Source organism: Zerene cesonia, chromosome 11 (assembly GCF_012273895.1).
Source record: "Zerene cesonia ecotype Mississippi chromosome 11, Zerene_cesonia_1.1, whole genome shotgun sequence".
NCBI lineage: Eukaryota > Metazoa > Arthropoda > Insecta > Lepidoptera > Pieridae > Zerene > Zerene cesonia.
In genome coordinates, this window is record NC_052112.1 from 7258370 (window position 1) to 7271584 (window position 13215).

General features: G+C 33.6%; 3 protein-coding genes across 6 annotated transcripts in view; all 3 read right to left on the reverse strand.

Annotated features, from left to right (window-relative positions):
• Positions 1-3622, reverse strand: part of LOC119830035 (heparan-sulfate 6-O-sulfotransferase 2) — a 77537-nt gene extending 73915 nt beyond the window's left edge. Inside the window, exon 1 of the mRNA XM_038352865.1 lies at positions 3434-3622. Coding sequence (XP_038208793.1) covers positions 3434-3622 — 189 coding nt within the window. The remainder of the gene's footprint in view (positions 1-3433) is intronic.
• A 1347-nt stretch (positions 3623-4969) lies between these two features.
• Positions 4970-11007, reverse strand: LOC119830013 (YTH domain-containing family protein 3). 4 transcript variants are annotated; one of them, XM_038352826.1, is made up of 6 exons: positions 10778-11007; positions 10645-10669; positions 8407-8538; positions 8171-8179; positions 6317-7818; positions 4970-6234 (listed from the first exon to the last, which is right to left on the reverse strand). In XM_038352826.1, the coding sequence occupies exons 1-6, from the start codon at positions 10799-10801 to the stop codon at positions 6193-6195; spliced, it is 1734 nt and encodes a 577-aa protein (XP_038208754.1). In that variant the 5' UTR covers positions 10802-11007; the 3' UTR covers positions 4970-6192. The 4 variants fall into 4 exon arrangements, with proteins under 4 accessions (XP_038208754.1, XP_038208753.1, XP_038208752.1 ...); XM_038352825.1 differs by having other exon boundaries at positions 8051-8179; XM_038352824.1 differs by having other exon boundaries at positions 8048-8179.
• Positions 11008-11698: 691 nt separating this feature from the next.
• Positions 11699-12985, reverse strand: LOC119830566 (ribonuclease H2 subunit B). The gene is made up of 3 exons (XM_038353627.1): positions 12956-12985; positions 12556-12730; positions 11699-12398 (listed from the first exon to the last, which is right to left on the reverse strand). Exons 1-3 carry the CDS (start codon positions 12983-12985, stop codon positions 12076-12078), a joined length of 528 nt encoding a protein of 175 aa, XP_038209555.1. The 3' UTR covers positions 11699-12075.
• Between the last annotated feature and the right edge of the window lie 230 nt (positions 12986-13215).

Genomic DNA, 13215 nt, shown 5'->3' on the forward strand with positions numbered 1-13215 from the left:
GGTTAAATTGAATTTGTTTTAACGCCTACAATATGCAAGGAAGTAATTGATCGACCGAGAACTAGTATGTACAGAAAATTTGTCACAGAAAGTGTGCTTCCACTTTTTAAACGAATTTGACTATTTTTTTCCATACAAAGTCGCATATTTATTTCAGGATGTTTTGGAACCTTACTGTTTTGAGAGCGGATCCTGAATCATATAATACTTGCAAATACGATTGTTTGTTGACAAAATAATTGACCTAATAGGTCTAGGCCTTACGTAATACTACATGTTTGGGCAGTAGGGCGGCAGAGGCACGTACACCGTTTGTAAATTTATGAATAAATAACTTATCACTCTAATAGTAGGTAGGTAGCGATATGAAGCCTAACCTGAAACTATATGGATAAATTATAGTAATTTCAATACGCTAATCTTTGGAAATTTATAGAATGAACATTATCAAAAATATCTTCTTAGCATATTTACCAAGAATATCTAAGCTTTTTTTTTGGTTTCATAATAGCATTCACATGTCATACAATTTGAAGGTATTTACGACTCCGTTGGAGAATTCCGAAAACTTCAACTTTACTGGTAAAGAACGAAAACTTCTCAAGTCACTCATTATCCATTTACCTGAATCGTACAGCATATCTCTCACAACGATGCTAAATACATAATTGGAGTATTGCAGCAAATTACTGTATTACAGTCTGTTTTTAAAAAGATTGTGTAATAATTTTCTTAGGGGCCGACTGAGATTTATCGTCGCAGAAAGGTCAACTGCTTTCAATGTATATTTATATCTAATGAGCGACATTTAAGCACACTATGATTAGTAGGTTGTAAAGCACGACCGGGGAATAAGATCATTGTGGCGATATACATAGATTATTTAATTGCTCGCCAATTTCATTAAATGGTTTTATATTTTAATGGGTCGGCGTAAATATATATACCAGGTGTCATCCTGCCCATTAATATGCTCGGCGCAATCCTGCCTGCGACGGGACGGGCAAAACAGCCCACTGTCTCCTTTTTTGGATATCAAACACTTGGACAATACGCGCAAACGACTCGCATAAGATGCAATTTAATTCTTTGTCTCGCATTTCGAATGTTAAGCGTGTGACCAAAATGGGGAAGTTGGAAGTGGTATTTCAAGTTGATACAATGCTCGTCTCGAGTTACTGGCGTGCACTTTATGTGTCGCACTCCTCGACACTTACTCAATTTAACACTCTAACCGTTACGTAACTTTTTAAATTTCCTTTTGACTACGTATCGTGAGCTAGCTCGTAACCGCGTCTATTATGATACAGCAACGGGGTAATAAATGTCGGCAATTTAATTAAAACTTCAACAGCGCTAACAAACGGCGCATATTGAAAGCTCATAGCCAGTTACGACTTAGACAGTAGGCACATCGCTCATTTCCATAAAACATCGAGTGTGCGTGGAGAGCTTACATTTAAAACAGTGATTGCAGGCAGAGGCGTGATGTTTGTCGTTAATGGGCAGCACCTCGTTGATACCATTATGGAACTTGCGCGACAGGTTGCCTTATACGGCCTATTCCCTATTGGACGAGGACAACAAAACACTACGATTTAAGATTCAATTATGTGCTTTACGGTGCTGCAATATTTTTTATTCATTTTAATCAAATTTTCAAAAAGATGAATTATTTTTAGATTTATATAGATGCACTGGCCACTGCATATGTATTAAACCTCAATAGCAAAGTAGAATTTTGACAACTATGTATAGATATATCGTATATATACATGGACGTAGTATATACATTTATGAATGTATATCTTATCCATCTGAATGCCATGTGTCATACAAAACTGCTAGCTTTGCGTCGGCTTCGGTTGAACCAGTCAGGAGGAGTTGATTGATTTAACACACACACACAATAAATCTTTTCTCTTTACAATATTGGTATAGAAAAAATAATTTTCTACTGCATGCGTTAATATAATAGAACTAAAATATATAAATAACATGTGAAATGCACACATATTTATAGTATTCCAACTTTACAACCCACTTCCTAGTAGTTGGTTAAACTTAAACAAATGAACACCACTTGCCACCCTCTTTAATTAGTGAAGTCATTGTTAGTGTTACCATGTCTCATTAGAATGGACTAGATCTCTACATTCAAACCTAACACAAGTAAATTCCAGTATGCTATAGTAATAAAAAGACTATTTTTCAAATATACATATGAATAAATATGGATAACTAATAAAAAACTAATGCTGTTTACTTAAGTTGGTTAATAAAATCAAAATAAATTTTTAGGGATCTTAATTGAAGATCAGAAACTTAAATTTATTTAACTACTACCTAAAGAAGACACTTAATTTAAAATTTTTAAATATTTAGCCATCTAGTCTACCGTTTTAGATAAGCTATTAGTATCTTGAAAACCCTGGACTACAAAGTTGTTACACTGATGTGATAGTCAATATACAAACTGTTGCCATTATGGTAAAAGAAATAATATATATGGCAACTTACAGTTTATATGCATAAACTATATAGTATATAGTAATACACAATACTTTATAATATATACAGAACTGCAAGACTTCACAAAATTTTGCATTTTAGAATTGATTTCGAGTCTTAAACCAATGTTCTTAGCACATAAATATTATGTGTAATTTGGATCCCTTTTTAAAACATCTTATTTCACATAACTCGATAAGGATTTATGAATATTTATAAATATGAATATATATGAACATATATAGTATATTCATAATAAAACAAAGCTGAAGAATTTTTTGTTTGAATGTGCTAATCTCACTACCTACAGAATGGTATTCTCTCAATACAATTTGACTAAATATACAAAAAAAAAATGTTTCTAAAACGTTTTGCACACAATTTAAGGTTCTTAAGACTATTGCTATTTAGTTGACATTATAATGTTCTCTTTAAGAATTCTTTTGGAATAGAATAGGCCTTATGTTACATTGTAATAAAAATTATTTAATTATTAATTCACCTCTAAAACACAGTATTAAAGAAATTTATTTAAGTTATGCTTTATAGGGATTCTCAAAATGTGCAGTAAATCAATTAATGTATTCAGAATAATAATGGTTTGTTAATTTTTAATTCAAAATATATTATATTTATTTACATTATTTTTTTATAGAAATTATTTATTTCATATGTTTCAAAAATATGATTTGTTTCGTATTTTTATTTTTAAAAGTAAAAGAAGTTCAAAAACTTATATTTCAAATAATTAATATACTTTATTCTGAATATTTATAATTATAAAAAAAGAATAAATAAAAAACTATTAAAAATCCTTCGTGTTTTTACAGCTTTACATTTATCAAAAATTACCAAAATCTAATGCCAATTACACAATTTTAACATTTTTTTAATGCAGTCCAATAACATTAGGAATACATACCTGATCAGGGCAAAAATATCCAAATGCAACCATCCCAAAAAGTGAAAGTAGTAAGCAAAACAATATCACTTTTCGAAGTTTTGATCGTGGCTCCATTTTTGTAATTTCGTACACCCCGCTGGGTAGGAAAAGCGCGAAATCACTATTTACTTGCACTGATACACTTTTTTGCATTTCGACTGAATGCATGTCTCATTTTTACAGATATATCTTAAAGCTGGTCACTCTCACTCAATTTGTCTATCGCAGTTATTGTCTGTCGAGTGTTTAAGAAAAGTCTGATATCGTATCAAAATCATTTTATTATCGTCCATCGTAAATCAAACTCTGATACGAATTCGATAACATTGTTTTGTTAATTCAAAGCGAAAGACGTAGTGTCACCTCAGAGACCAAAACTAAAATGCGACTTGCGAGAGACTGTGGCCGAACAGCAAGTCGCAGGGCTCCAAATGGGAATAAACATTGCATCCTTCCCAAATGCTTGCTAAAGAGGACCTTTACGTTATCACAAAAACCCATATATCCATGTAATGAATAAAACAAATATCAAAATTATAATAACATTTGTCTAAAATGCATTGCTTTTAAAAACATAAACAAAAATTTACACTAGCCGCTGCACTGTCGTTCAGAAATAAATTTACTTGACACATGACAATGACATTACCGACAGTTAAAAGTTGCCAGTACATAGATACTGTGAATAGGTAATACAGACAACATAGAAGGTAGAAAGAAAAATATTTATTTAAAAATTTAAAATAAACAATACAATATATTAACGCAGCTACGTGATGTTGCATTACTTTTCTTCTGATTTTATTTAGTTGATCGTATATATACAGAATTTCGATATTGTAATGATAACATCTTAGCACTTTCGTGAGACTTATAAATTATACAAGTGTGTCGTCTCAAGCTTCTAATTCATTAGCAAGTCAAACATGCCCCGAAACATTAAGCTTATGGTGGTCTAGCAGGTGATGCACCATGCTATCTTGTATCTATTGCGCAAGTTTTCGCAAAACTATTGTCCTGTTATTTGATGTTAGTACTTATAGGTTTGCCTTTTCGAATATAATAATCAGTAAGTCCCATCGATTTACGTTAAGCAATTATGCGTGTGTATTGTATTCTAGCGGTTTGCATACGTCAGAACTTTACGTGGAATTCTAGTTCTTAGCCTTTTGCTCGTTGAATTCAGAAAACAAGTTTTCTTTTACAACAAAAAAAACTAAGCTCTTGCTCTCGTTCTAACATTCAGTCTATTCGTTTGGTTTAAATTCACCTTAAAAAGCACTGGAAATAGTTACTTTGAATTTCACATAAAGACCGTTTTAACAATCAGGTAATTTCACGAAAATCTGGAAAAATATAGGTAGGTAACTTAGGACTTATACAGGGTTGCGAATTTATGGAAGTATTTATTATATCTATGTGGTCTCTGGTAAGAAGCAAATCATTTTTCAAGTTGTTGAGTTATCGGACTTAAGTTCTTGATTTCATGTTTCGAGGTTTAAATAAAAATAATGCTTAACAATGTCTAGGACTGATTTTAATTCAGTATCAATGATTCACATAGTTTTATTCAAAATCAACACTGCAGATTGTATGATGCAAACAATTACAATAATAATTATGAGCATAACTTAAATGTGATTTTTTTCCATACTAAAAAAATGGAAAATATTGCCTCAAAAATGAGGGTTTGTTAATATTTGCATAATATATTCATAAACTTTGTTGATGACAAATAAAACAAATATATTAGGAGGCTCGTATAACACAAATCATATTGATTTGAAAAACTTTAATTCATAATAAATGAAAAGGCACTTTAAAAATAAGGTGGGGGAATTAAAAAAATAAAAGGAGAGTAAAATTAAAATATACACTCAATATCTTCTCTCGTTACACTGTTGTTTCACTTAGAAGTAAATATTTTTGTCATTTTTTATAAAATACACAATTATTATGTACACATTTAAACAACAACAAACAGTCTTCTGTACATATGTGAAAACAGTTTTGTCGAAATATTAGTTCATTTACATTTTCAATGAACAAATTTATAGTACATTCAAGGTAATATAATGATAAACTGATTTCAATGTACGAGAGAATTTCGTTGATTTAAAAACCGTATATAAAATGTCCACACATGTGAATACAATTACATGTAAATATAAAAGGTATACAAGTAGCCACTGATATTTAACTGAAATTTCCATATTTTTTCAAACACTTATAATGGATTTGAACACTACACTCAGTGTACATTTGATGTTTTTGTTACTTTTAATTTATTCTTCACCTAGTCTCTAAGAGGATCAACCCCTCTCACCACAGATTTTCCTAGTTATAAAATTACTATATTTGTTGTTTCAGTCCACAAATTTGAAAAAATGTCCACAATACCACACTCTTTGTGTATGATGAAAACCAACACATGACTATCAATTAATGTTCTGTTCACTAGTCATTTGTTTTAGTAATGTTCTTCCAGTAGATAATATCATTTAGCACATTTTTAATTTGTTGAATGTTTTTAGTTAATTAATCACTGTTCAAGATATACTATTTTTACGCAATTGTTCAAGTTTCAACGTAACAACGCGAATCACGTCATTGGCTGTTAGGTTCCTCAACTTATGCATGTCGACAAAGGCATACATATGCTGCAATGCGATACCAATATTGACTTGAGCTCTAGTTTTCTATGGAGAGAAGCCAGTCCTCGTCGACTTCGTAAACATTTAGTTACGAGGTCGCCCACGTCCCCGTGAACCATCGCGATCCTGAAAAAAATTACGAGTGTTTTCAAAAGCAATTGTTAAAAAAATAAAAAGTAAGGTAAGATTATATATTAAAAATATACACCTTATGATGGGGTCTGTAGTTAGAGTCTCGGTCGCGATATCCATGATCACGATTATCGCGGCCATCCCTATCATCTCTGTAATCACGTGAATCACGCATTTCACGTTGATCGCGTGGCTCTCTCCCGTCGCGGTGGTCTCTCGGCTCTCTTCCATCCCGATGGTCCCGACCGTCCCGTCCGTCACGATAATCACGGTAATTGCGATATCCACGACCTCCTCCCTCATGTTCTTCACGATTATCCTGAGGAGCTGGGTGTGGCACTTTTTTCGAATCCTCCTCCTCCTGACGACGCTCATAGTGGATGAAATCGTCAAAGATAGACGTAGAATGACAATAACTGTGCATTATACGTAATACTTGTAAACCCTTAGCGTGCGGCACCTCTTGCGTATCACGCGAGTTTGTCACAGGCTTATTTTCGTTGTTCTCCAATTTTATGTGACGAAGTTGTCCATTAGGAACGTCTTTGACGTAAATCCATCTAACACGAAACTGACCTTTCCACTTGTCCTGAGACCACACATTAGAATTGGAGTTGTAATCGACCGCACTCGTCATACGAGCCATTCCACAAAAATGTCCACTACCATTAACAGAGAAGAAGAGATAGACACAACCACCTTCCCTTTCACGGTCACGATATGCTGAGTCGAGACGCTTGTTTCCATGTTCAGTGCTGCACCAGATCTCGTATTTTATACTACGATGAATATCATCTTCAGAATAGGACTTTATAACAAAGAATCGAGCTCCAGGCGCGCTAAGATCAAAGTCTTTAGGATTGTAGTCATTTTTAACACGCAGTTCATCGAGTACCGGATGAGGAACCGGGGCAGGGGTCGGTTGGACAGGTAGGGTTGGAGCTGGGGGAGCGGGCATGGGAGGCCGCGGTTGGAGCGGGGGCGGAGCGCGTGGGGCGTGTGCCCAAGCCGGCGGGGGCTGGTGCTGCGGTGGTGGCCCGCGCTGCATGGGCGCCGGGGCGGGCGCGGGCTGCGGCATCGGCAGCGGCGCCGGCACCGGCGGCGGCTGCAAGGGCGGAGGCGGCGGAGCAGTGACCACTGGCGCACTCTTCCCAGCATCCCATGTACTAATGTCCATATTGTGTTTGCCGGGCACTATCGGCGGTGGCGGCATGCCGGGACCTTTCTTCTTCAATCCACCACTCTGCAAAGAGGGCGCCGGCTTGGCCGGTTGGCTGGCTATAGACGCCCATGTCATCTTTTTGGGTTGCGATCCACTCGATACATCTTTAAGTTCGGGGGCGCGATCTTTGTCGTGCTTGTGGTCGCCAAGCGATAGTGCCTGGACGCCCGTTTCCACTGCTTTAATTCCATCTGGCACATAAAGTCCGTCAGCTCTATAGTAATCGTCATATTGTTTTGCACGACCTAATTGTCCCCAGGTAGAGTAATCACCATTTCCAGGGAAATAATTAAATGTTGATGCTGGTTGTCCGAATGCGGCAGTTGAAAAAGGCGTCGTTGACGGCCCAAAAACACCTGAAATTTATTTGCAAACATTATTTGTAAAATATATAAGGATGATTTTAACAAAGCAGGTTGTAATGAGTTTGATCAGGTGGATGGAACATTTATGTCAACAATATTCTTTTTTTTAGTTTATGGTAGCTTGTACAGTGAATCTACATAAGAACCTATTTATTCAAATTTGGCATATAAGTTTACAAGCAATGTTATCTAAACTTTGCCAACTGGAATAAATACTAGCTACCGTCCATTCCATATGAATCGTGAGGATTGTATCCTCCTAGAAAAGTCATTGGGTCTGTGCCATTGGTGGACCATGTTCCATCCCCAACTCCGAAGGCTTGATAAGGAACTGCTGTTGTACCGTAATAACCTGAAACAAAATCATAGATAAATTTAATTAATCACCTTAAAGCAGTTGCAACAGCAGATTAAAAAAATCAAATCCCAAAACCTGACTGAGTGGCAAATGTAAAAAAAAAAAATGTTTACAAAGAATACTCCTAAAATTATCAATAATAATAACCATACTGTACTGAGTGTAGATGATGTAATTCTGTTGTTACATTATATTAATTAACTAAAAATATATGTACCTACCTGCTGCGCTGTACGGGTCTGTCGCTGACGAGATGGGTGGCGCATACGAGGGTTGCTGCTGGTGACGCCATGATACCTCCGCCAACTCGTCACCACCACTCTCTAACTGATGCTCTTTAGGTGCATTTGTTACTGAAATAGTTGTGTATTAATTGAATAAATTGTCAGTAGTTATTATTAAGTAAATATTTCAGCTTATTGAATAGTCTATGTTAATGTTGATGATTGGTGATGTTGTTTAAGAAATATTATCAATTATTCATACACAAATATACGATATGGCTTGGCTAGAAGAATTTATACAAACATATTCACTTTTAATTGTTAATGTGATAAATGAGTATATGCTCGAATAATTTCCTATAAGCGATATTATTAAGCTTACTATGCTTAATAGTATGGGATGTTAAAATTATACAGATACACTACAATTGTAACATAATAACCTTCAGACTATAGCAGTTAAGATATTTTCGTGTATAATAAAAGATATTAAAATCTTTCAAAGTATACAATTATGTTATAACTAGATGCTGCTCCCTGCTCTGCTCAGATATCAAGATTCCTGTTATATCTGAAGGGAGTGTTTAATCGGGATAAAAAGTGTCCTATCACCGAAGTCAGCTCATACTCACTCTGTAGTGTGATTACATAGTACTTCTACATATTAATAAATTAAATTTACTGTGTAGTGATATTAATATAAATATTTTTCCACTACCTGTTCGCCCCAGTTTCTCCCTTGGTACACATATAGCCCTTGTCACTCAGTGTAATTGTAGTTTTGTAATGGTGAAAGAATTTTTTAAATCAGTCTAGCCGTTCACGCATGATGGCATGACCAATAGGTAATCATTTTTATATATATATATATATAGAGTAAGACATTGAATTATATTATTATACTGATAAAGTAAATACAACACCAACTCATTAAACATTTGAAACAATATAATATTTTTCAGAGAACATGCATGCATGAAATAGTAGAATGCCACTGTTTTATTTGGTGAGTTGGAGAGCCAAAGTGCCCACATGTTCTTCAAATCCTTCCTAATCCTTTCTTTTATTCCCATTGTCAACAGTGTCTTATACTTTTAAACCGGGAGTGGTAAGCCTCTGCAAATGTTCATGTTATGTAAATGTTTATCAGTAACCTGAGTACAAAAACCAGCCCTCAATTATTAAAACTTGAATCTTGAACACTTGAAAATACTTGATCAGTTCAGTTTAATCAGTCAGGCACATAGTTTTCTCTATAACTTTTATATTTTTTCCTATTTCTAGTTGCATATAATATGACATATATTTCAGCAAAGTCTGGCACAATATAAAATTATATGTCAATGTATGAAATTATTCTTTAAAGTATACTTATAACATCAATTTAATTGAAATGTTTGAAAAGCAATGAAATTTGGCTTTCTACCGACTTAAATTCAAAATAATGTTTAGTGACTGAATAAGTTTGCAGCTTACCATTGCTAATACTCATCAGCTGACAGTATTATGTTTAAACTAAATGCAACGATAAGTAAATGATTAATAGCTTATTTTGAAAGTGAAATGTTTGATAACTTTGTCGCTTGATAGTATTTCTTTAATAATGGGCTGAGAGTTTTATAGAAAGTTACATCATTTGGGTAATTGGTAATAATTCTTAAACATATATATAAATGCACTTTAATTCAAATAAGGGATATATGACCATGCATCTGAATGTCACATTTTTACTGAAATAACATGAAGTATTTAACTCAATAAACCTATTTACACTTAAAATTCAACTAAAATTCACAATTGTTTTTAAAATACATACAATATACTTTGTAAAATTCACTGAATATATTATGTGGTGTCAAGTATTTATAACATAAATACATTGATTGTTTCATATCCTAGAAATATTAAATACAAACTTGTAATCTGCAACACTGTTTGTTATGTAAGTTGACAAGTAAAGGTGTTATTTTAATCATTATTAAATTCACAAACAGTCTGCGATGATTATCTACATAATATGCAACATAAACTTTTTTTCAATTCTTCTGTTCCTAATGAAAGTGCAAGAATCACCGTGTCCAATAAATACGAAATTCACAAACATAAAAAGGGTTCATTAGTTTCAAAACAGAAAATCAAGCCAAGTGTAGCGCATTCACAAATACCGGACATAAGCCGCCCGGTACTATTCTTTCTATCGAGAAAACACCTGCAACGTCATAATGCCATCTTTACCTTGATTCCCTTGCCCTTTCATCCGCTTCACGCGCCAAGACCATGAAACAAAAGAATTTACGTGTTATTTAATATTCTTTTCTAACTAATATCACCCAAATAATTCTCGCAAAATAGCATAAATATGAAATACCTGATCTGACACGCCTGCTGACATTGGCCGCGATTTTTTTGTTTATTATGCACTTATACAAGTCTTTATTCACAATGATATAAAATAAATATCACATGAGTTCACTGCACAATGTCCTAATTGTTCAAGAACCACTTAAAATAACTAAAAAGTCAATTTCTTAAAAATGTTTGCAGAATGTCCGTAAAGTAATAGGAACGAATATGGACGTCGCAATGGCGACCCGCGACCTACACAATGTTGCCATTAGTATAATTCGCGAAATTTCTGCTTGTTTTAAAATTTAACGTCCATCTATTTAAATGTTATTATTTTTTTAGTTGCTTAACAAATGCTTTATATCTACGAAATTTTTAAAACATTGAAAAAATTTGGTCAATTTTTTTTAATAAAAATGTTTCGAGTCCATTTAAATAAATTTGTAAATAATTGATTTTCGCTGATTAATTTGCCCTGCTGTGTGATGATGTACATCTTTCACTGATCGATTCTCTTTATGGACAAGTAGGTGATCAGCTTTTTGTGTCCTGCAAGACCGGGACATTGATATTTTTGCGAGTCCGGGAATCGAACCCAAAACGGCTCGGTTTTACGCTCACGCGATAACCACTACATTGAGGAAGCGGTCAGTCCTACTATACATTATACATAATAAAAAAAAATTCAATGCTCAAGTAGTTCATATTACAATTTTTTTTACATTTCTACTGAATTTTATATTTATTTTCTAACGTTCATGCCTTTACGCTCTTTCCCCTTTACGCCTACAACACTGAAACAATTTAAATTAAATGTAATAGAAAGATAGTTTGGAGACCCGAGAAAGTATATAAGATAGTTTTAATTTGTCTTTGTTTATGATAAAACTTCATTTTATTTTTGGTAACTGATTTAAAATAAATAATTAAAACAAAGTTATGGTTGTTTATTTCTATATTTTATGAATTATATTGATTTCATCTGATACCATCCTATTTCCAATTCAGTCCTTCCCAGGGCGCTTCCATGGATTGCATTGTCATTCATTTGTATTGGTATAGGTCATCCTGTTATCTCTAAGCTGCAAGTTCATATCTTAAGAAAATAAACACATAAGAAAATCAATTGTGAATCTCATCTGGACATTGGATGGGGTACAGGGTTAAAACTCCCCTTTTTTTCTTTTGGTTTCATTTTTCTGTTGATATAATAAGACATGAAACATAATATGCAGCTCACGTTCATAACTTATAGTTCTGAATCTGAATCATTACTTTTTTACAACACTCACATGGAAAGTTTTTCTCATACAGGTTAAATTATTTCTTAGTAAAAAAAGCTGATATTGTTTTTGATCCACTTGCTGCCTTTTGCCTTGCTTTTTCTTTTGCGGATAATGGTTTTGGCTTTTTAATTTCAGTACTGCTAAAACTAAAATCACTCAATTTATCATCCGTTTCTTCCTTTAGCTCAGATTTAATCTTTTTGTGTGATTCAATCAATTCACTTGCATCAGATTTTCTTTTCTTCCCAATAGTTTCAATTAGTTCTGCTTTGAAATCAAATTGCTTTTCTAGCAATTCTACTAAATCATCTTGCAGATATTCTGATATGATTCCATGTGCATATTTAAGGTAAAATTCTGAAAAAAAGCAGTTGCTGATTGTTGGAGGAATGCTTTTACACTTTTATCTTTTTTTTCACAAAAAAAGTATGTCTGCGTGTGTGTGTGTGTGTGTGTGTACATGCGTGATACTAATCTATATAATATTAATTTCTATATATTTTATTGTCCTCACCTTCATCAACAGAATCATTTGTAAGCGTACTAGCTACAAATGTGGCAGAAGTTGCACCAGATGTGACATGAAGATTTTTTTCCTTTAAGACAGTAGATAATTTATGGACTCTATTTTTAAGCCATTGTATTGTTTTTACTTCATTGTATTTGTAGGCTTTTAAATCACTGGAACCCTACAATTTCAATAAGACATGCATAACATTTTAAGATTTGTTCTATTAACATCCTATTGTAAAATAGTAGCAGTAATGATATTTTAAAGAAAATATATTATTGCTGCACTACAATTGCAAATTGTTCTGATACTTAACCATGAAATTGTCAGATTATAAGCTTAAGTGCTACAAGTTAAAGCGGAAGCATAAAAGTAAGAAACAGAAAAAAAAATGCAACCTTACTGATTGTTGTGCCAACACATAAGCCAACATTTAGTACTCCTTTGATGAGCTGAGTAATTAATTAAGTGTTATTATTTAGAATTAAAATGACCCCCTCCTTGGTACAATGATAAACGCGTGAGCATAGAACCGAGAGGTCCTGCGTTCGATTCCCGGTGGGGACAATAGAAAAAAATGTCTTAGTCTGGCAGGACACAGAAGGCTGATCAACTACTTGTCCATAAAGAAAATCGATCAGTGAAACAGATGTATATCATCTG